Consider the following 24,473-nt stretch of genomic DNA (forward strand, 5'->3'; position numbering starts at 1 on the left):
ACCAATCTTGATATACCTCTAAACTGTAACCGACTATTCGATCATGCCCAAAATCAACATACAGTATTTACCACATGTATATAATATATCATTTAGAATTACTAATACACACGAAGGACATACCCACACCTGATTTATGCGAATCCAATGGACTAACATAAAATAGCAACTTCTACAACTTCGATCTAGATAGATCTCGCTTAGATCTATACATAACATGAAAAAACGTGAGTTAAGACCAACCTAAAACAACCCTATAGGGTTTGACCAAATTAGGAAAACACAACGACCACTTAGATTTGGTATTCAGGATCCCTACTTACATTGTTTTGGCAACAATGAAGATATGAATAGCCTTTTTTATCACTGCTGATCCGAGATGTTCAGATTCATTCCTTCAACAAAAATAATACAAATAATCAGCATAAAAAGATCGGCTATGGCATTAAACACAATCAGCCAAAGTAGGAAAATAAAAAGAAGGAGAAACAACGTTAGATCTTGATAGAATTGACACTTATGCTTCACCCATTTACTAGATCTATGATGTATGGTTATCACAGAATTGAAAAACCCCTAACGAAGATCAAGGAGGGTTCAACCAAAGTGTGTAAAAATTAATAGAAAAACTGAAAAAAGGATATAGAAGCAATCAAGGCTCCAATGTGTGGCAATGGAAGGAGGGAAAACAACAAAAGGGGCAAAAGAGCAATAAAAATGTTGAATAAAAGATAAAATAAAGAAGAGGCAAAAGAGAAAAACAGTATCAATAATGGAAGAGGTAAGGGGTGACATAATAATGGAAGAAAATAGAGTATAAGTTGAGGAAGAAGAGAGAAAAGAAGGGTGTCGGACGACAATAGGGGAAAAAAAGATGATAAATTCTACATAAAAATTGGTTTAATCTCTTAAAAAACTGATAACCTTTTTATAATTTAGATAAAGTCTTTGAATGTTCAAGTTTATCAGATTTTCCAATGTTTGAGTCAGGCTGAAATCTAACAATTTGCTAGGGGTGGATGGTACATGCTTAAAAGAAAAAAGAAATTTCAAGTGAAGGGAATTAAACTCTAGTCTTAAGGACAATTTCACTAACTCTTAACCATTAGGCTAATTACTTAATCTTGTTATAATTTTACAACATTTTCAGTTAGAAATTTAAGATGTGAAAACTCTCCCCCTTAAAAGTAATTTCAGCCTAAAAGTTTACCTGATTCAAACAGATGAGGATACTGTTGACGAATTGAGTCCTCCGACTCCCAAGTGGTTTCCTTGGCACCATGGTTCTGCCAAAAAACTTTAACTAGTGAGATATGTTTCCTTCTAAGAACCTTTACCTCTCTATCCAAAATATGCACAAGCTTCTCCTCGAAAGACAACTTCGGTCTAACCTCAATCTCCTTAATCGAGATTATGTAAGAAGGGTCTGATCGGTACCGCCTCAACATTGATACATGGAACACATCATGAATATGTTGTAGCTCGGGAGGCAACTCAAGCTAATAAGCCACCAATTTAATTCTCTTAAGAATCTAGTAGGGTCCAATGAATCTAGGGCTCAACTTGCCCTTCCTCCCAAACATTAATACCTTTTTCCACTGAGATACTTTCAAGAAAACCCGATCACTAGCACTGAACTCAATTTCCCTCCGCTTCAGATCTTCATAATATTTCTGCCTATCCAAACCCATTTTCAATTTATCCTGAATCAGTCTGACTATACTTGTAACATCCCAAATTAGGGCCTAGTCGGACAGTGGTTTCGGGACCACAAATTTGACGTAATAAAATTTATTTTTATTATATTTTTATGGTCTTCGATGTTTGGGCACTCAATTTGGTCAAAAGGACTAAATTGTAAAAAGTGCAAAAGTTGTGTTCTACATGTTAGAGGTGTCTAATTGTTATGAAATTTTAAATGGGAGGTCCTTAAATGGTAATTAGACCATTAGTTACTTGCTGGACAAAAATAGACATGAAATGGGTGTAATAAAATATTTTTAAGTTAGGGGCATTTTGGTAAACTAATAATTAAAAGAATTAAAAAGCCAAAATAGCCAAAATTTGGTCATCTTCTCCTTGTAACAGCCGAAACCCCCATGGAAGCCATGGTTAGGGTTTGGGTCAAGCTTCCAAGCTCATTTTTAAGTGCTCTTGAACCTCGATTTTAAAGTTCTTTACATTTTTGAAATCTTGGTAACATGTTTTAGCTGTTTCTACCATTATTTTGTGCTAGGGTTTATGTTTAAAAATTTACCCATGAGTAATATGCATGAATTTTGATGTCTAATGGAAGAAAATGAAATTTTGATGCCTAATGGAAGAAAATGAGTGTTTCATGTTTAATAAACAACTTTTACTAAGCGGTTTTCGATGAAAACGTCCGAAAGGACCGTTTTATAAAAGTTGTAAAATTGGTCATAAAAGGGTGATTTAGTGGAAATTGGGGGCTGTCATAGTTATGAAAAATGATCAGCATGTCATAAAACATAAGAAAATAGGATGAAGTTTAATTTTCGAACATTGGGGCAAAAGTGCAAATATGCAAAAGTTTAAGGGTCAAAATGAAAATTTTCAAAAATATGATTTTTGGACCCCTATGAATAATGTGACTAATTAGTAGGCTAAATGTGATATTATAGATCAAGGAAAACAAGATTCAGACTTAGAACAAGGTCGAACAAGGTTAAGCGCAAACTCGAAATAAATAGTCGTACCCGAAACCGAGGTAAGTTCATATGTCAATGATAATGCAATAATATTATTGTTCATACTTGAACTTAAATTGATGTGTTAACATTGTGTGATGGATATTTATTTAGTTTATATGAAGATTATATATTGTAACAAATGCAAAATTATAATTATATGTAATACCATGTTTATCTTATGGACTAATGTCTAAATATACATGGAAATGTGTTGAATTGGATGTACATGACATGAGTAGCTATGCATAATGAGATACTTGATGAAAAGAGAAAAATCTCAGTTGAATAAAAAGGGAAATTCGATGGATAAACCATGGCTTACATGACTTGAGATCCTGCATGTGTTGCAAAAAAGGATTTAGCCCGGACGGGTAATCCGTGATCTCAAGTATGAAAAGTATCTAGCCTGGACGGGTGTTCCTTAAGTGATCGAGCCTCCCGAAGAATATGTGTACATTAAGGATTTAGCCCGGACGGGTAATCCGATTGGGGTCTAAATTTAGCCTGGACTGGAAATTCAGATCCGAGCTCATTGAGAGTGCTTGTCGTACAAGGGATTTAGCCTGGACTGGTAATCCCGACATCACTCCATGAGTTTATATTACGGGGGATTTAGCCTGGACTGGTAATCCCGCAGTAAGTTGTGAGATTCGCGGGAGTGCGCATATGAAATGATCACTTGTATGAATTGACAATGAATAGGATATCCATCGAGATTTCGAGAAATTCAACGAGATTAATATGAGAAATGAAATAAAAGGCTCTTGCCATGATACATAATGTATGTTATATGATAATATTATGATGCATGTGAGTTGTCACGTTTGGATGAGTGCGGTGCTAAATGATAGCACAGGTAAGTACTCGAAACCCATGAACAGGTACTTGACATGAGAAATGAAATGGACTTATGACAATGGTGCAAATGAATGAATCATATTTATGAGAATAATTTCTACGACAAATTGTGATGGTTATTATCTTGTTGCACTAGGATAGATTTGGTACAGCAACATTGGTTCGATTTTGAAAATCCACTAAAAATTTTAGAAATTTAATTAAAGACTGAATAAAATATGGAATTAAAGCTTAATGAGTCTAGCTTCACATAAAGGAAACGATGTAAGCAAAAGAATTCTGTATCATGAGATATTTGAATTCTTGTGAGACAGAGTTTGAGTGATTCTAGACTCCCCTGTCTCAACTTTAGAAAATCACTATAAATTGTAAAAAAATAATTATGAGTTAAAATTCATATGATTGAAATCCTTAATGAGTCTAATTTTAGGAGAAAGAGACGGTAACATTATCCGAGTCTCGTACTAGGAGATAAATAAATTTTAGTGAAGAAAGGTAGAAGCTGTCAAACAGCAAAACATGAGATTTCTAATAATAAAATGTATTTATTGGCTAGACTAAAAATTCTAAAAATTTTATGATAAGAAGATATATGAGTCTAGTTTTTGGGAGAATTAACGGATATTAATTTGGAGTTCTGTAGATCAAGTTATAAATAGTTTATCGACTATGACTTGAGTAGACAGCTTGACCAGAATATGAATAAAAGCATAATTATAGTTGTTTTACCTAAGGAAACATGCTACTATAATGCTTATTATTTTCATATGGACTTACTAAGTGTAAAGCTTACTCCCCCTTTCCATCTTTTTAGTTTTGACAGGTCAGCTCGGGCTGGAGATCGTCAGAGGCAGTATCACACTATCGAGCCTTTACCCTTGGAGTATTGACATGTATATGTTAAACGTGTTCAAGTGAGTGACATGTATAGAGACATAGTTTTTCTATGATCGATGTTGTTGTGATTAGCCAAATGTATTGGCTTATAATGATTTGTTGTATGTAGCCATGAGATATGGCTTATAGTGATTTTGGCTTGTAAGCCTATTCATCCATGATATGTGTAAATGTCTTGTGATGGGGATTTGTAATTATACTTGTTCACTATGTATAAGAAGAATATGACATATATACATGGTGAATGCCTTAGGACCATTCGAGGTGGTCATGACCATGGAAAAAATGTGTGATATGGTAAAAAGTTGTTAATGCCCTGAACATGGATGTTTAATTTATAAGTTAGTAAACATAGTATAATGGTATAAGGAGTAGAAATAGGTGACTTAAGGCTTGGAAAATAGCCTATTAGGGTCCACATGGTTGGATACTCGGGTGTGTGTACTATGGCCGTGTGTCCCCTGCATTTAAAATTTTGAGTTAGTATAGGACATGGGTAAGTCACACGGGCGTGTCCCATAGCCGTGTACCAAAGTCAGTATTGAACACGGACAGGCAGCATGGGCGTGTGCCATGGCTGTGTTCAAAAGTCAGTGTTGCCCAGGGGCTAAGGGCATGGGTGTACCCCAAGTCACCCGGCGTGGGAATCCACACGGCCCACCTACACGGGCGTGTGGCGCTCCAAAACTAGAAATTTATTAAGTTGCCCAAAGTTTACCTACTGTTTTCGATTTTGTCCCGAACCGCCTTAATGTAAGTTATAGGCCTCGATGGCCTGTTTAAGGGATGATAGCATATGTTCTAAAAGTTTTAATTTTGGTCAAAATTTGGTGACCCGATTTTATATGTTTATGTATGTTTAAGTCTTGTAATGCCTCGAGCCCTGTCTCGATGTTGGATACGGGTGAGGGGTGTTACATTTAGTGGTATCAGAGTTATGGTTTAGTCGGTTCTCAAACTAACCTAGTAGATGTGTGAGAGTTTAGCTATACATGCCACCGATCTGTGATAGTATGATGTCTCTTGACGTGTATGAGAGCCATTTCATTTAGACAATGGTGCCCTCCAACCGAGCTATACCGACCATGTTTGATGAGAAGCTAAGGCATTCGGGTAAAGTACAGTTATGATGAGCTTAAAATTTGAATAGTATGAATAAAAGTTCATGATATGTACATGATAACATATGAGATGAAAGTGTAAACTGTGATGTATTTGTCCATGTTTGTTTGGCCTTTCTAAAAGGTTATATGCCTGATTTGTTGGATTGAATGAATGAGATTAGTAGGCTGTCCAAAATCCATAGAATGCATACCTAAATATACTTGTTTAAATAAGATAACTTAAAAGTTCTTGTCATATGAACATGAATAAAAGTTTGCCTGAAATGAATGACATGTTTATGAAAATATTATTTTGATAATGAACTAGTGATATATGTATGTGAGTATGAGAAACGAGGTAGGGATCTTACAACCCCACCCCCTTACCAGAGTGGTGTTTTGTAAAGGAATTTCACAAGAATTGTATTGAATAAGTCCACAAATATGATACCAAAGGGTTCAGCTATTAAATGGTTATGAACATGATCAAAGATTAAATCGGTTGATAAGTAACGACAGGACTAGTAAGGTAAGATGTTGGGAAATGTATTAATTGGAAATTTCAGAACTAAACTTCTTTAATGAGAAGCATTATGTGAGAATTACGATGGCAGAAATAACTGAAGGAATAATGTTGAAAGGTAAGATACCAGATTATTGCAGTCTTTTCCGAGTTATTCTGTATGTTTAACTATTCTCGGAAATATTTTTTAATGTTACTGCCCTATTGATAAAATCCTTGATTTATGGGAGTGCTTCCTAATCACGATGTATAGACGAAAATACTGATGGTCTGGTTGGTTGATAATCTGTATTGCTCTATGTCTCTCTGGCATATCATTACATTCCATCGAAGGGGACTTTATGAAATAATACGCACGATGATATAAATCTGTTTCTCCAAATTGATGCTTTATTCAATATACATATATGGGAAGATAAATTATCCTTATTGCATTTAATCCTAGTGGGTTGGTCTGATATAATCTTCTGGACTTATTTTCTCTGAGGAAGTATCAAGATCTTTCATATCTTTCTTATGAACATTTTTCTGGGTCTTTCATTAAGATATGGTATCTTGGATTTCTGTACCTTGGATATCTTTATCTTGGATTCCTCTGTCATGGATTTCTTTATTCTGTTTTTCTTGTTATCTTCATCTCGTAAAAAAAAATTTACCAATGATCACTTGTAATCCAAGGTATGTTCTTCAACCTATGATGGCTATGTCAATTATAAACGTGTTCCTAGTTTGATTATAGTAACTATAACATCCTGATTTTCGGGTTTTTCGCGATTCCTGATATTTTAAGTAATTTTCTAAAATTTGGTATGTGATTATGGAATTCATAATTTGGGTGTGTAAATGGGCTTATGGAAGGCTTATGAGTTAGCCAAAACCGGTTGAATTTTAAATTTTGGACTTAGGAGTTAGGGGTTACGGCTAGGTGCCCTTATATTAAGTTGTGGGTAAAGTGTATCACAAAAAGAGCTTTGGTAGAGTGGCAAGGGTGACGCCACTAAGCTCCTAAAAAGGTGGCGTGTGGAGCATAAGGGAAGACCTAGGATCGATTCCCTGTGGTGGCAAATAAGATTATTTATTTTTATGTGCAGGAAGGGTAAATGTTGGAACCTAAGTGGATTCTGTAAGAGGAGAGTTGGATCAAGTCAAACGCATGGATTAAGGAGGGATAAGGGGAGAGATTTTAGGGATTTGAGAGAAGGATAGAGCTTAGCCGTTTGGAAGGGGTTAGAGGGAATTCGAGAAGGGTATTAGGTTAGTAATTTCGGCATTAGGGTCTTAGTGTGCTGTTTTCTCCTTTGTTTTAGTTTTCTCTTCTTTCTTCTTCCTGGCGAATCTACCATCTTTCCTCTCATCTTTTCTCCCTTTTCTTATTCAAAAACCAGCCCATTACTATCCTCTACTCATTTATTGTTCTTTCCTTAATCTCTACTAAATACCGCAAAAAAGCCGAAATCAGTGAAGATAGGGGGTGCCGATTCTTTGTGACCAGCAACCTTTTCTTTTCTTTTTAATTGTTGGCATCCAATTCCTTTACCTTTTAGGCATCCGGATTCAAGAGGAGAAAGACTGTGGTAAGTGTTCAAACTCTAAACAATTCCTAGTGTAACTTTGGCTAAAAGCTGAAACCCCTCTAGTTTAGGGAGGTGGCCGAATGTGGGTGTAGGCCTTATGGGGTCTTCTTTTAATATTTTTGTGGTTTATTTAGTGGAGGAGCAGCAAGGTGTAGTGTCGACTTGGAGTAGCTTGGATCACCGGAGTGGCTAGACCTAGTCATCAATCGCGACAAAGGTAAGATTCCTAAGGCCATTATGGATGGTGGCGAATGTGTAAGTATTAGTATTAGATGATTTTGGTTTGGTTCAATTATGGGAAGCTGATTATTAACGATGGATTATAGGAGAAATCGTGTAGGAGATCTCGTCGAGGAATATCGCCAAACAGGTGTGTAACGAACCCTTTTTCATAGCTTAAAGCGATAAAATGCCGAAAAGCCGAAATGCCGAAATTCTGGCATTTCGAGGACTTGTGGGCAAGCGAACGCTCACTAGTTAGTTAGAATCGATGAGATGATGATTGGGAACAATGGAAATGGTAAGGACGTGATTTTGGCGTTCACAGGTAGGTTAGGCCTCGAGGGGCTGAATTAGGGCCCAATAGGCTTTTAGGCCCATTTGGGTAAATTTGGTAGAAAATGGGAAATCTGTTAAATTGCATGATAAGACTGTTAAAACCGTTATGGAATATAGGGTAAATGGGCCTAGATGACAGAATCGGCTAAGTAGGGCCCATTAGGGTTTTAGGCCCAATAACTCGATTTCGCTAAAATGGGCGGGATATTGTTTGCACCTATGAATTGTTTGTAACCATTAATGGACATGGAAACCCTAATTTTTGGTAAAATTACAAGATTACCCCTATAACATGAAAATGACCGTTTTGCCCCTAGGTAAAAATGACCATTATACCCCTAGGGTTTATGTATGATTTTAATACATGGGATTTTGATAAACATGGTATGTATGATATGCACATGACATGTATGATATGCACATGATATGTATGATATGCACATGATGTAATCATAAATGCATTGGGTTGGGTTTTATATGAATGGAGGAAGTGAAAAAGGGCTTATGCCCGATTATTAAAGGGCTTATGCCCCGATTATCAAAAGGGCTTATGCCCTGCTTATAAAAAGGGCTTATGCCCCATTATCAAAAGGGCTTATGCCCCGATTATTAAAGGGCTTATGCCCCGATTATTAAAGGGCTTTTGCCCGATTATTAAAAGAGGCTAGGCCTCCGGATATATGATAAAGTAGCTATCTTGCCGGTGGAGAGTTATGGCGGGGTGGGTCGAGTTAATCCCCACATGGTGTCTTTGGTTGGTATGGGTGGAGAGTAGCGGAAGGTGGGTTGAGTAGTCTCCCAAATGGGTTGCATTCTTTCATTGACATTACATGTGTTATAAAATGGGCCTTTGGGCCATAACGTTCTGATAAAGGCTTGACCCGATAATATGAAATATGGAAAGGCTTGACCAGTGTTATGAAATATGAAATATTGAAAGGGCTATGGCCCAATACATGTTGAGATTGGATTTGGGCTTAGGCCCAACAGTGTGTATTGTTTTGGGCTCGAAAGGGCTTGTTGCTGTGAGTTTCCAAACTCACCCTTTCCTTAACCTTGCGGTGAGCCTTGATGTGGGGACTTGGTAGGTGGGGATTGAGTGGCCACGGTGATTGTCTTTGGACTTTTAAATAAGCGTTGGTTTTTTAAATTTCCTTTAAAATTATTTATTTTTGGGTTGTAATAAGGCCATTCTAACTTTCCTTTTATTTCTTTTCGAGATTATTTTAATTTTAATAACTTTAAAATTGGTTGATAATTATTCAAATGGGCTAGACTTAGGATGTGTTTTCAAAGCGATAATTGTTTTAAAATATCTCAACGCCACGATTAATTGATTTATCAAAGACGTCCACTTAAACAAATTTAAACTCAATATAACAAAGTGTGGCTATGGTTGTGGGCATGTCTAGGATTGGATCTAATCAAAGAGCTTGGTACTTAGCGACCTTCATGGCTCACCTCCTCGCCTCGGATACCTACACGGTGCCTAGCTTCCATACACTTTGTTAACTCAAGCAAAATATATGGCTTTTAAAACACTAAAACGAAACACGGATTTTTAACTCCAATGTGGCACGTCAGATTTGGCCATAACATCTGGGCCGGGTTTGGGGGGTTACATTTAGTGGTATCAGAGCCTAGGTTGCAACAACTCGCTGTGGATCGGGTCCAAAAATGTTTTCGGAAACTTAGGCCTAAAAAGGGTATTTTTGAAAATGGTTTTTTTTTGAGATGTTTTGCGGGGAATATATGTTAAAAAGGTACAAGTTTTCTATTTTAAATCAAGAGTTCAAAATAAAGGTAGTTTTCAAATCAAAGTTTTCAAATTTCTATTTTCGATGATCAAAAACATGGTTTTTAAGTTCTAAATGGATTAGAGAAAGAAGTGGCGCACTGAATCCCCGACACCAAGTCTGTAAGTATATTTTCCTTACGATATATGATAATGATATGATATTATGAATAGTATTGAGACCCTACAATGATACTTTAGCTAGGGTAGAGCTGTAAAGGGTAGGAATGAGACTGTAGCTAGGCTACGATGATACGAAAACAATCTTTGAACTGCTATATCTCCATAAGACATTTTCTTAATAAACAGTGGAACGTTATACTAATTTCATAAAAATCGCCAAACAGAAAATTCGATATGAGTACAAGAGGAGCTCGTGGACGAGGCCGCGGACTTGGTCGCAGAAGGGTACAAGTTGAATCTTCATCCTCAGGGCATAGGCCAGCTGAGGAGCCATCTATGCCACAAGCAACGGAGACTGGGTCTTATGATCGGGCTGCAGGGGATGACGCTTTATCCCAAGCCATGTTAAGGGTTTTAGAAAGAGTGGCTAGAGCTAGTACTGGGACGGTGAATAGGGGGTCTATATCGGAGCGACTCCGGGCCAACGGAGCAGAAGTATTTAGGGGTGTATTTGGAGTAGCCCCAAATGTGGCAGAATATTGGCTAGAGGCAACAGAACGGATCATGGACGATCTAGACTGCTCAGTGGAGCAAAAGCTAAAAGGAGCTGTGTCGCTGCTACGGGACGAGGCATACCATTGGTGGATCACCGTAAGGGAGAGTACCCCAAATGAGCAAGTAACCTGGGAATTGTTCAAAACTGCTTTTAAAGGGAGGTATGTTGGAGCAAGCTATGTGGATGCTTGTCGGAAGGAATTCTTGAATTTGACTCGGGGTGATAAGGCATGGCAGTATGAGGCGAATTTTTGAGGTGAGTCGATATGCTAGTGGCATAGTGGTGGCCGAATATGAGCGCGATGTCCGCTTCGAGGATGGTCTCGCGATGAGCTTAGGATATTGATAGCTCCACGGAAGGGCGTAGTTTTTTGCATTGGTAGAAAAGGCTAAGATAGCCGAGGAGGTGAAGTGAGTGGCGACAGAATCGTGAGAAGGATCGACCCATTCAAGAGGATTTTAGACCCTCAAGTGCCACGAATCGAAGTGTTAAAAGAGCAAGGATGGAGGAACCGGTTCGGCGGTTCGATAAATACTTATAGACCGCATGAGCTTGCAGGGATTGTGGTAAGGTGCATATGGGAAGTCTTTGGAAATGAAGCTGGAGCATGTTTTCGATGTGGGTCTAAGGAGCATAAGTTCAAGAGAGTGTCCTTGGAGGACAGCTCAGGAGCTAGCGGCAGAGCAAAGGGATGTCCAACCACGGCGAGGAGGACCACCACCACAGAGGGGTCGTGGGCAAGGTAGAAGTGGCAATGGTAATGGACGAGGACGTGGGGCACCTGGCAGAGGTGCTGGACATGCTGAAGCTCGACAACCGGCGTTGGCTTATGCTACACGACGTCGTGAGGAGGGAGACGCTCCTGATGTTATAACGGGTACGTTCTTCATTCATAGCATGCCTTACACTACTTTGATTGATGTGGGTTCCACGCACTCGTATGTTTCTTGTGATGTATCTAGGGCTTTGGATGTGCATTCGAGGAGGCGTGAGTGGGGTATTGGTGATAAGCCCATTGGGACATTCATTAAGGTAGATAAAATTTTTAGGCGATCAGATTAGTGACACAAGATAAAATCTTTGAAGGAGATTTGATGGAGCTGCCATTTGGGGATTTTGATCTTATCTTGGGAATGGACTAGTTAACTAAGCACAAGGCGACGTTGGATTGTGCGGCAAAGAGGATGGTACTAAGAACTACCGAAGATGAGGAGGTAATGGTCATAGGGGAACGAAGGGATTATTTGTCCAATGTTGTTTCGCTTTAAGAGCCGAGAAGTTGATTCGGAAAGGTTGTGAGGCGTACTTGGCCTTGTAAGTCAAAGCGGGACTTGAGGAGATAACGGTAGAGTCGGTTAGGACTATTAAGGAATTTCGGGATGTATTCGGATGAACTTCTGGATTACCCCGAACATAGAAGTCGAGTTTGGAATCGACTTACTACCGAACGACTCTGTGTCCATTGCGCCTTATCGAGATGGCACCAAAGGAGTTGGTAGAATTGAAAGCTGATTCAAGAGTGTTGGATAGAGGGTTTATAAGACCAAGTGTTTCTCCGTGGGGTGCACGTCTTTGTTAAGAAGAAGAAAGATGGGACTATGCGAATGTGTATTGACTATCGGCAGTTGAATAAGCTGACTATCAAGAACAAGTATCCGTTACCAAGAATCGATGATCTGTTCGTCCAATTAAAAGGAGCCTCGGTGTTTTCTAAGATCGACCTTCAGTCGGGATATCATCAATTAAGAGTTAAAGAGGGGGATATTTAGAAGATGGCGTTCAGGACTCGATACGGTCATTACGAGTTTCTGGTAATGCCATTTGGGTTGACTAATGCACCAGCGGCATTCATGGATTTGATGAATCGGGTGTTCCAACCATACTTGGATCGGTTTGTAGTCATTTTTATTGACGATATCTTGGTGTATTCGGAAACGGAAGAGAAGCATGATGAGCATCTTCGTGTAGTGCTGTAAGTGTTAAGGGAGAAGCAACTTTATGCAAAGTTTAGTAAGTGCGAGTTTTGGCTGAAGGAAGTAACCTTCTTGGGGCATGTTGTGTCTGCCGAGGGGATCAAGGTGGACCCTCGGAAGATTGAAGCAATTTTGGAATGGAAGCCACCGAAGTCGGTAACAAAGATTCGAAGTTTTCTGGGGTTGGCAGGTTATTATCGGAGATTCGTGGAAGGATTTTCTATGTTGGCAGCACCGTTAACGAAACTTATAAGGAAGGGAGCACCTTTTGTTTGGACAAATAAGCAGCAAGAGGCTTTTGAGAAGTTGAAGAAGGTTTTGTGGAAGTGCGGTTTGATTCACCGAGTCGGTAAGGATTTCACTTGTGTCTGACGATCGTCACATGTAGGTTTGGGCTGCGTGTTGATGCAAGAGGGTAAAGTGGTCGCTTATGCTTCACGACAGCTTAAGCTGCACGAGGTGAACTACCCTACGCATGACTTGGAATTGGTAGCGGTAATCTTTGCACTCAAGATATGGAGGCATTACCTGTATGGAGAGAAATGCATCATCTATACGGATCACAAGAGTCTTAAGTACTTGCTGACTCAAAAGGAGCTGAATCTTAGGCGTGAAGGTGGATAGAGTTGTTAAAGGACTATGGTGTTTGATCGAGTATCATCGAGTAAGGCGAATGTCGTGGTGATGCGCTAAGTCGAAGGGTCGTGGCGGAATTAAAGCGATGTTTGCTCGTCTAAGTTTGTATGATGACGGAAGTTTATTGGCGGAGTTGCAAGTAAGACCGACTTGGGTAGAACAGTTAAACAGCAGTTGGAGGACGAGTCGTTGGTTTCTCGGTTTGACAAGTTGGGAAGGGAGAATCGACTTTGGGTTAAATAGTGAGGGAGTTCTTTGTTTTCGAGGAAGAATTTGTATCCGAAAGACTCGACTTGAGATTGATGATTTTGAAAGAGGCACATAATGGACCTTGTGCTATGCATCCAAGAGGGAGTAAGTTATATCGAGACTTGCGAGAGCAATATTGGTGGCCTGGCTTAAGCGAGAAGTGACCGAATTTGTAGGAGATGTTTGACATGTCAACAAGTGAAGGCCGAGCATCAACTACCTTCGGATTATTACATAGGTAAAGATACCACTTTGGAAGTGGGAAAGGGTAACTATGGACTTTGTGAGTGGGTTGCCGTTGACACCTTCTAAGAAGGATTCGGTTTGGGTGATTATGGATAGGCTCACGAAATCTGCTCATTTCATACCTGTCCGAACCGATTACTCACCTCAGAAGTTGGCCAAATTGTATGTGGCAGAAATAGTACGGTTGCAAGGTGTGCCAGTATCGATAATTTCAGACCGAGACCCAAGGTTTACATCTCGGTTTTGGCAAAAGTTGCATGAGGCATTGGGAATGCGATTGGATTTCAGTACGGCTTTTCACCCTCAGTCGGATGGGCAGTCAGAGAGGGTTATTCAGATTTTAGAGGATATGTTGAGGGGTTGTGCTATTGAGTTTAGAGGCAGCTGGGAGGACCATTTTGCATTGGCGGAGTTCGCGTATAACAACAGTTACCAAGCAAGTATTCAGATGGCTCCATATGAGGCACTATATGAGCGAAGGTGTCATTCGCCTACTTGTTGGGCAGAATTGGGGGAAGGGAAAATACTTGGACCAGAGTTGGTAGCAGATACTGAAGACAAGATTAAGGTGATCAGGAAGAGGTTAAAAGAGGCGGCGGATCGACAAAAGTCTTGTGCCAATCTGAAGCGTAAGGATATTGAATATGCGGTAGGAGACATGGTCTTTTTGAAGGTTTCGCCTTGGAAGAAGATTTTGAGATTTGGTAAGAAGGGTAAGTTGAGCCCACGGTTTATTGGGCCTTACCGAATCACTAAACAGATAGGGCCGGTGGCTTATCAGCTAGAGTTACCTCTAGAACTGGATCGCATTCACGATGTCTTCCATGTGTCCATGCTAAGGCGATATCGTTCTGACCCAACTCATATCGTGCCAGTTGCAGAAGTTGAGGTACGGTCAGATTTGACCTTTGAAGAGGAACCTGTGCAAATACTTGATCGTGATGTCAAGGTGTTGAGAAGGAGGTCGATCCGTTGGTGAAGGGACTTTGGAGGAACCATGGCAAGGAAGAAGCTACTTGGGAGACCGAAGAGGCAATCGTCGTGATACCCTCAACTGTTTGGATTAGGTGAATTTCGAGGCGAAATTTCTTTAAAGAGGTAGAGTTGTAACATCCGATTTTCGGGTTTTTCGCGATTCGATATTTTAAGTAATTTTCTAAAATTTGGTATGTGATTATGGAATTCATAATTTGGGTGTGTAAATGGGCTTATGGAAGGCTTATGAGTTAGCCAAAACCGGTTGAATTTTTAAATTTTGGACTTAGGAGTTAGGGGTTACGGCTAGGTGCCCTTATATTAAGTTGTGGGTAAAGTGTATCACAAAAGAGCCTTGGTAGAGTGGCAAGGGTGACTCCACTAAGCTCCTAAAAAGGTGGCGTGTGGAGCATAAGGAAGACACAGGATCGATTCCTGTGGTGGCAAATAAGATTATTTATTTTATGTGCGGGAAGGGTAAATGTTGGAACCTAAGTGGATTACGTAAGAGGAGAGTTGGATCAAGTCAAACGCATGGATTAAGGAGGATAAGGGAGATATTTTAGGATTTGAGAGAAGGATGGAGCTTAGCCGTTTGGAAGGGGTTAGAGAGGGAATTGGCGAGAAGGGTATTAGGTTAGTAATTTGGCATTAGGGTCTTAGCATGTGCTGTTTTCTCCTTTGTTTTAGTTTTCTCTTCTTTCTTCTTCCTGGCGAATCTACCATCTTTCCTCTCATCTTTTCTCCTTTTCTTATTCAAAAACCAGCCCATTACTTTCCTCTACTCATTTATTGTTCTTTCCTTAATCTCTACTAAATACCGCAAAAAAGCCGAAATCAGTGAAGATAGGGGGTGCCGATTCTTTGTGACCAGCAACCTTTTCTTTTCTTTTTAATTGTTGGCGTCCAATTCCTTTACCTTTTAGGCATTCGGATTCAAGAGGAGAAAGACTATGGTAAGTGTTCAAACTCTAAACAATTCCTAGTGTAACTTTGGCTAAAAGCTGAAACCCCTCTAGTTTAGGGAGGTGGCCGAATGTGGGTGTAGGCCTTATGGGGTCTTCTTTTAATATTTTTGTGGTTTATTTAGTGGAGGAGCAGCAAGGTGTAGTGTCGACTTGGAGTAGCTTGGATCACCGGAGTGGCTAGACCTAGTCATCAATCGCGACAAAGGTAAGATTCCTAAGGCCATTATGGATGGTGGCCGAATGTGTAAGTATTAGTATTAGATGATTTTTGGTTTGGTTCAATTATGGGAAGCTGATTATTAACGATGGATTATAGGAGAAATCGTGTAGGAGATCTCTTCGAGGAATATCGCCAAACAGTGTGTAACGAACCCTTTTCATAGCTTAAAGCGATAAAATGCGAAAAGCGAAATGCCAAATTCGGCATTTCGAGGACTTGTGGGCAAGTTTGACGCTCACTAGTTAGTTAGAATCGATGAGATGATGATTGGGAACAATGGAAATGGTAAGGGCGTGATTTTGGCGTTCACGGTATGTTGGGCCTCGAGGGTGAATTAGGGCCCAATAGGCTTTGCCCATTTGGGTAAATTTGGTAGAAAATGGGAAATCTGTTAAATTGCATGATAAGGTATTAAAACCGTTATGGAATATAGGGTAAATGGGCCTAGATGATGAGAATCGGCTAAGTAGAGACCCATTAGGGTTTTAGGCCCAATAACTCGATTTCGCTAAAAATGGGCGGGATGACTGTTTGCACCTATGAATTGTTTGTAACCATTAATGGACATGGAAACCCTAATTTTGGTAAAATTACAAGATTACCCCTATAACATGAAAATGACTGTTTTGCCCCTAGGTAAAAATGACCATTATACCCCTAGGGTTTATGTATGATTTTAATACATGGGATTTTGATAAACATGGTATGTATGATATGCACATGACATGTATGATATGCACATGATATGTATGATATGCACATGATGTAATCATAAATGCATTGGGTTGGGTTTTATATGAATGGAGGAAGTGAAAAAGGGCTTATGCCCTAGTTATTAAAGGGCTTATGCCCCAGTTATCAAAAGGGCTTATGCCCCAGTTATAAAAAGGGCTTATGCCTCGGTTATCAAAAGGGCTTATGCCCCGATTATTAAAGGGCTTATGCCCCGATTATTAAAAGGGCTTTTGCCCGATTATTAAAAGAGGCTACGCCTCAGGATATATGATAAAGCACTATCTTTGCCGGTGGAGAGTTATGGCGGGGTGGGTCGAGTTAATCCCACATGGTGTCTTTGGTTGGTATGGGTGGAGAGTAGCGGAAGGTGGGTTGAGTAGTCTACCCAAATGGGTTGCATTCTTTCATTGACATTACATGTGTTATAAAATGGGCCTTTGGGCCTAGCGTTCTGATAAAGGCTTGACCCGATAATATGAAATATGGAAAGGCTTGACCCGGTGTTATGAAATATGAAATATGAAAAGGGCTATGGCCCAATACATGTTGAGATTGGATTTGGGCTTAGGCCCAACAGTTGTTATTGTTTTGGGCTCGAAAGGGCTTGTTGCACACTGAGTTTCCAAACTCACCCCTTTCCTTAACCTTGCGGTGAGCCTTGATGTGGGGACTTGGGTGGAGGGATTCAAAGTGGCCACGGTGATTGTCTTTGGACTTTTAAATAAGCGTTGGTTTTTTAAATTTCCTTTAAAATTATTTATTTTGGGTTGTAATAAGGCCATTCTAACTTTCCTTTTATTTCTTTTCGGGATTATTTTAATTTTAATAACTTTAAAATTGGTTGATAATTATTCAAATGGGCTAGACTTAGGGCGTGTTTTCAAAAGCGATAATTGTTTTAAAATATCTCAGCATACGATTAATTGATTTATCAAAGACGCCCACTTAAATAAATTTAAACTCAGTATAACAAAGTGTGGCTATGGTTGTGGGCATGTCTAGGATTGGATCCAATCAAAGAGCTTGGTACTTAGCGACCTTCATGGCTCACCTCCTCTGCCTCGGATACCTACCTGGTGCCTAGCTTCCATACACTTTGTTAACTCAGCAAAATATATGGCTTTTAAAACACTAAAATGAAACACGGATTTTTAACTCCAATGTGGCACGTCAGATTTGGCCATAACATCTGGGCCGGGTTTGGGGTGTTACAGTAACGTGATGACCTCTGTATCTGGATTTCTTTAAATCTTCGTGTAAAGAACTGATATCAATAAAGGCATACAAGATGAAAATTGTAGTTTCAGTTTGTATGGTGGGTCCCTTTTCCTCGAGTAAGTTAATCGAAGTTAATGCATTCGATTGAGGCATTTTTGTTATCTTGAGCTAATGCAATTGAAATGGACTTTGGTTAGTATGATAAGTGAGTTTGAATAGTTTCATGTCAGACTGTCCTATCAACTGAAAAAGAGGATCTTTTAAAATGTCATATATTGATGATTAAAACCGACTCATTGGTTCAAGTGGTATTGGTTATTATTCGAAAGATTAATTAAAAAATTCGTGTCTAGAAACAAGATTTTACCTCTCTTTGGGTAAAGGATAGATAGTCTGAATGAAAGTGTATATATATATCTCAGGAGACCCTGATACGATTTAAAGTTGTTCCGAATGATAAAGATTCCATCTTGTGAAAGTTGAATGGTCTATTACATGTTAATAAAGCTTTGAATGAGCGAGAATGTTGTTGACCAAAGTCTTTGAACCGATGGGGTATGTGCTGAATAAGAATTTCTTGAATTTCAATAATGTGTTATTGAATAAATTGTGATGTGTCCTAAGTCAGTAAAGTAATGGGATGACTAATGTATCTACTGTCCTAAAGGGAATTGAGTTTGAGATTGTGCAACTGATTTAAGTCGATTATTGCCTGATTTCTAAGAAGGGAAGAATGTGGTTACAAGTACTTGAAATAAAAATTTCGGGCTCATGCAGAGAGTTTGCAAGAAAAATCATAGGAGTAATATATTGATGATCAAGTTTAGAACTCGACATTTCAAATCTTTGTAATTGAATACATGAAAGGTTATCAGGACTACTGCTGAACATCGAGTGATATTAGAATGATCTTCGTCAGTAGTGGTATTAGAATGGAAATGAGGACGAGATGATTATGGGTTTCTTGTCAAAATTATTCTTATATTTGAAAAAGAAAAAGGATCTATGGAATTTTTGGTTGACATATGATGAAATTTGCAAATCGTTTTGGTAAATGTTAAATCTGCCCAACGGGTTAATGGAATCATGTATTGATGAGAGCATCAGATTTCTTGGGAAGCTAGTCCTGGTTAATTGGATTGGGATATGGACTTTCATATATCATGAGTTATTGAAAAAGCTAAATAAGACCCTGGATTTTAATGAAGGCTAAAGTAAAAGGTTCTTTAGCACTAATTGTGAGATAATAAAGATTATGAGGAACTAAACCACTCTTCTGGTAAGATTTTCAAGGACGAAAATCCTTAAAGGGGGGAGAAATGTAACATACCGAATTAGGGCCTAGTCAGACAGTGGTTTCGGGACCACAAATCTGACGTAATAAAAATTATTTTTATTATATTTTTATGGTCTACAATTTCACGGAATGATTTCGTGAAAATTTCGTTCGAAAATTTTGACGTTTGGACACTCAATTTGGTCAAAAGGACTAAATTGTAAAAAGTGTAAAAGTTGAGTTCTACATGTTAGAGGTGTCTAATTGTTATGAAATTTTAAATGGGAGGTCCTTAAATGGTAATTAGACCATTAGTTAATTGATGGACAAAAATAGACATGAATGGTTGTAATAAAATATTTTTAAGTTAGGGGCATTTTGGTAAATTAATAATTAAAAGAATTAAAAAGCCAAAATAGCCAAAATTTGGTCATCTTCTCCATGTACCAGCTGAAACCCCCATGGAAGCCATGGTTAGGGTTTGGTTCAAGCTTCCAAGCTCATTTGTAAGTGCTCCCGAGCCCTGTTTTTAAAGTTCTTTACATTTTTGAAATCCCAGTAACATGTTCTAACTATTTCTACCATTATTTTGAGCTAGGGTTTATGTTTAAAAATTTACCCATGAGTAATATGCATGCATTTTGATGTCTAATGGTAGAAAATGAGTATTGGGTGTTTAATAAATGACTTTTACTAAGCGATTTTCGATGAAAACGTCCGAAAGGACCGTTTTGTAAAAGTTATAAAATTAGTCATAAATGGGTGATTTAGTGGAAATTGGGGGCTATAATAGTTATGAAAAATGATCAGCATGTCATAAAACATAAGAAAATAGGATGAAGTTTAATTTCCAAACATTGGGACAAAAGTGAAAATATGCAAAAGTTTAGGGGTCAAAATGAAAATTTGTAAAAATATGATTTTTGGACCCCTATGAATAATGTGACTTATTAGTAGGCTAAATTTGATATTATAGATCAAGGAAAACAAGATTCGGACTTAGAACGAGGTCGAATAAGGTTAAGCGAAAACTCGAAATAAATAGTTGTACTCGAAACCGAGGTAAGTTCATATGTCAATGATAATGCGATAGTATTATTGTTCATACTTGAACTTAAATTGATGTGTTAACATTGTGTGATGGATATTTATTTAGTTTATATGAAGATTATATATTGTAACAAATGCCAAATTATAATTATATGTAATACCATGTTTATCTTATGGACTAATGTCTAAATAAACATGGAAATGTGTTGAATTGGATGTACATGGCATGAGCAGCTATGCATAATGAGATACTTGATGAAAATAGAAAAATATCGGTTGAATAAAAAGGGAAATTCGATGGATAAACCATGGTTTACATGACTTGAGATCCTGCATGTGTTGCAGAAAAGGATTTAGCCCGGATGGGTAATCCGTGATCTCAAGTATGAAAAGGATCTAGCTAGGACGGGTGTTCCTTAAGTGATCGAGCCTCCCGAAGAATATGTGTACATTAAGGATTTAGCCCGGACGGGTAATCCGATTGGGGTCTAAATTTAGCCTGGACTGATAATTCAGATTCGAGCTCATTGAGAGTGCTTGTCGTTCAAGGGATTTAGCCTGGACTGGTTAACCCGACATCACTCCATGAGTTTATATTACAGGGGATTTAGCCTGGATTGGTAATCCCGCCGTAAGATGTGAGGTTCGCGGGAGTGCACATATAAAATAATCACTTGTATGAATTGACGGTGAATGAGATATCCATCGAGATTATGAGAAATTCAACGAGATTAATATGAGTCTTGCAATGATACATAATATTATGATGCATGTGAGTTGTCACGTTTGGACGAGTGCGATGCTAAATGATAGCACAGGTAAGTACTCGAAACCCATGAACAGGTACTTGACATGAGAAATGAAATGGACTTATGGAAATGGTGCAAATGAATGAATGATATATATGAGAATAATTTCTACGACAAATTGTGATGGTTACTATCTTGTTGCACTAGGACAAATTTGGTACAGTAGCAATGGTTTGACTTTGAAAATCCACTAAAAATTTTAGAAATTTAATTAAAGACTTAATAAAATATGTAATTAAAGCTTAATGAGTCTAGTTTCACATATAGAAAATGGTGTAAGCAAAAGAATTCTGTATCATGAGATATTTGAATTCTTGTGAGACAGAGTCGGAGTAATTCCAGACTCCCCTGTCTCAAATTTGGAAAATCACTATAAATTGTAAAAAAATAATTATGAGTTAAAATTCATATGATTGAAATCCTTAATGAGTCTAATTTCAGGAGAAAGAGACAGTAACAATATCCGAGTCTCGTACTAGGAGATAAATAAATTTTAGTGAAGAAAGGTAGAAGCTGTCAAACAGCGAAACATGAGATTTTGAATAATAAAATGTACTTATTGGCTAGACTAAAAATTCTAAAAATTTTATGATAAGAAGATATATGAGTCTAGTTTTTGGGAGAATTAACGGATATTAATTTGGAGTTCTTTAGATCAAGTTATAATTAATTTATCGACTATGACTCGAGTAGACAGCTTGAGCAGAATATGAATAAAAGCATAATTATATTTGTTTTACCTAAGGAAACATGCTACTATAATGCTTATTATTTTCATATGGACTTACTAAGCGTAAAGCTTACTCCCCCTTTCCATCTTTTTAGTTTTGACAGGTCAGCTCGGGGTTGGAGATCGTCGGAGGCAGTATCACACTATCGAGCCTTTACCCTTGGAGTATTGACATGTATATGTTAAACGTGTTCAAGTGAGTGACATGTATAGGGACATAGTTTTTCTATGATCGATGTTGCTGTGATTAGCCAAATGTATTGGCTTATAATGATTTGTTGTATGTGGCCATGAGATGTGGCTTATAGTGATTTTGGCTTGTAAGCGTATTCATTCATGATATGACTAAATGTCTTGTGATAGGGATTTGTAATTATGTTTGTTCACTATGTATAAGAAGTATATAGCATATATACACGGTGAATGCCTTAGGACTATTCGAGGTGGTCATGGCCATGGAATAAACGTGTGATATGGTAATAAATTGTTAATGCCCTGAACATGGATGTTTAATTTATAAGTTAGTAAACATAGTATAATGGTATAAGGAGTAGAAAGGGGTGACTTAAGGCTTGGAAAATAGCCTATTAGGGTCCGTATTGTTGGATACACGGGTGTGTGTAATATGGCTATGTGTCCCTTGCATTTAAAATTTTGAGTTAGTATAGGACATGGGTAGGTCACACGGGCGTGTCCCATAGCCGTGTCCCAAAGTCAGTACTGAACACGCACAGGCAGCATGGGCGTGTGCCATGGCTGTGTTCAAAAGTCAGTGTTGCCCACGGGCTAAGGGTATGGGCGTGCCCCAAGCCATACGGGCGTGGGAATCCCCAAGACTCACCTACACGGGCGTGTGGCGCTGCAAAGCGAGAATTTTATTAAGTTGCCCAAAGTTTACCAAATGTTTTCGATTTTGTCCCGAACCGCCTTAATGTAAGTTATAGGCCTCGATGGCCTATTTAAGGGACGATAGCATATGTTCTAAAAGTTTTAATTTTGGGCGAAATTTGGTTACCTGGTTTTATATGTTTATGAATGTTTAAGTCTGGTAATGCCTCGAGCCCTGTCCCGATGTTGGATATGGGTGAGGGGTGTTACAATACTTTTAGTTTCTTGAACCAACTTCGAACCCAAAACCTTTCTCTCGCCCATCTCAGTCCAACACAAAGGAGTGTGACATTTACGACCATACAAAGCCTTGTAAGGTGCCATTTATATATTGGATTAGAAACTGTTATTGTAAGAAAATTCAACTAATCATAGATGCTCCTCCCAACTACCACGAAACTCAATCACACAACTTCTTAACGTATAATCCAAAACTTGGATAACTCGTTCAAATCATCTATCTTTCTATAGATGAAATGTCGTATTTAAATCAAAATGAGTATGAGTGCCTCATGAAGTTTCTTCTAGAATTGCGATGTGAAACTTGGATCCCGATCTGAGATAATTAACACAGACACCTAATGTAGTCTTACTATTTCAGAGAGGTAAAGCTTAGCTAGCTTTTGTAGAGAATATTAGTGCGAATCGGTAGGAAGTGAGCTGAATTCATCAATTTATCCATAATAACACATACCGAATCTTTCTTAGTAGGTGTCAAGGGCAACCCACTAACAAACTCCATAGTTACTCTCTCCCATTTGCACTATAGAATCTCAATTGGCTGCAAAAAACCTAAAAGGGAATTGATGCTCCACCTTTACTTGCTGACAAGTCAAGTACTTGCATACAAAATCCATTACCTCTTGCTTCAATCTCACTCACGAGTCCCGAGTCAACCTTGAGGGTCATCAAAATGTAAAAAAATGTGTAAAAACACTTATTTTATTAATATTCCTAACCTATTGACCTGTCGTAGAATGTAGTAGTTAAGTAGGGCCAATTTCGCATTTAAGGAGCTTGTTTTCTATGAAATTTAAGATTTTATATTTCTTTTTTGGTAATTAGGCTTTAGGATTAAAAGTGAATAAAAATAAGTGTTTTTAAAATTTTTGTAGGTGTTACCTAATAGGCCGAAATGAGCCTTAGGTTGTGTTAATATGTTTAATTGAGTGTGTAGGATGAAAATATAAGGGCCCAATTGATGTGGAAGCAAGGGACAAGTGATGCACAAGCTTTCTGAGCCATAAAAGCACCAAACAATTGAATAGGGCTAAAACTGGGTGTTGAGTCATGCTATAGCCTTGGTGTGGCGCGACATACGTTGATGTCCTGCCTAAGTAATTCGAGGTTATTTTCATCCATGCACTCATACTTATACGAAGACCTAGGACTTGCTGAGGACCTAGTTTGGGCTACCAACACCTCTATAAAATAAGACATTAGGGGTTGAATGTAATTAAGTCATCCTAGACGCCTTCAAAAAATCTCGTAGTTTAGAATTAGTTTTAGATTATCTTCTTTTTGGCTTTTAGATACTTTTTTATTTTTCTTCTTGAATCAGTTTTGATTCAAGGACTTGTTTATTTAATTAAAGTATTTAGATTATATTTTTCTTTGCACTTGTTTTATTTCATTTTTCTAATCGAGAGATTTGCTACTCTATTCCTCATTCGATACTCAATCCACAATTATTCAATTCTCTTTTCTTCTTTAAATTGATCGTGTTTTTTACATATTTATTCAATTAAAGTTAAGATTATGAATAACATGATTGACTAAATCCCTTGGAGAGATTAATGAGT

At 38.2% G+C, this 24,473-nt stretch overlaps 1 protein-coding gene across 1 annotated transcript; it reads right to left on the reverse strand.

Moving 5' to 3' along the window:
* Window positions 1-363: 363 nt before the first annotated feature.
* Window positions 364-1,691, reverse strand: LOC108485117 (uncharacterized). The gene is made up of 3 exons (XM_017788968.1): window positions 1,590-1,691; window positions 1,211-1,499; window positions 364-395 (listed from the first exon to the last, which is right to left on the reverse strand). Exons 1-3 carry the CDS (start codon window positions 1,689-1,691, stop codon window positions 364-366), a joined length of 423 nt encoding a protein of 140 aa, XP_017644457.1.
* Window positions 1,692-24,473: the final 22,782 nt, after the last annotated feature.

The sequence above is a fragment of the Gossypium arboreum genome, chromosome 6 (genome assembly GCF_025698485.1).
Source record: "Gossypium arboreum isolate Shixiya-1 chromosome 6, ASM2569848v2, whole genome shotgun sequence".
In the NCBI taxonomy this organism is placed as follows: Eukaryota; Viridiplantae; Streptophyta; class Magnoliopsida; order Malvales; family Malvaceae; genus Gossypium; species Gossypium arboreum.

What these genes read in the sequence shown, in the direction of transcription:
- LOC108485117 (XM_017788968.1), bottom strand. Translation starts at nt 1,691, where the DNA reads ATGGGTTTGGATAGGCAGAAATATTATGAAGATCTGAAGCGGAGGGAA. An exon ending in AAGTATCTCAGTGGAAAAAG is followed by an intron (nt 1,500 to 1,589) that starts GTATTAATGTTT and finishes GTGGCTTATTAG; the next exon opens with CTTGAGTTGCCTCCCGAGCT. An exon ending in TCCTCATCTGTTTGAATCAG is followed by an intron (nt 396 to 1,210) that starts GTAAACTTTTAG and finishes TTTTTGTTGAAG; the next exon opens with GAATGAATCTGAACATCTCG.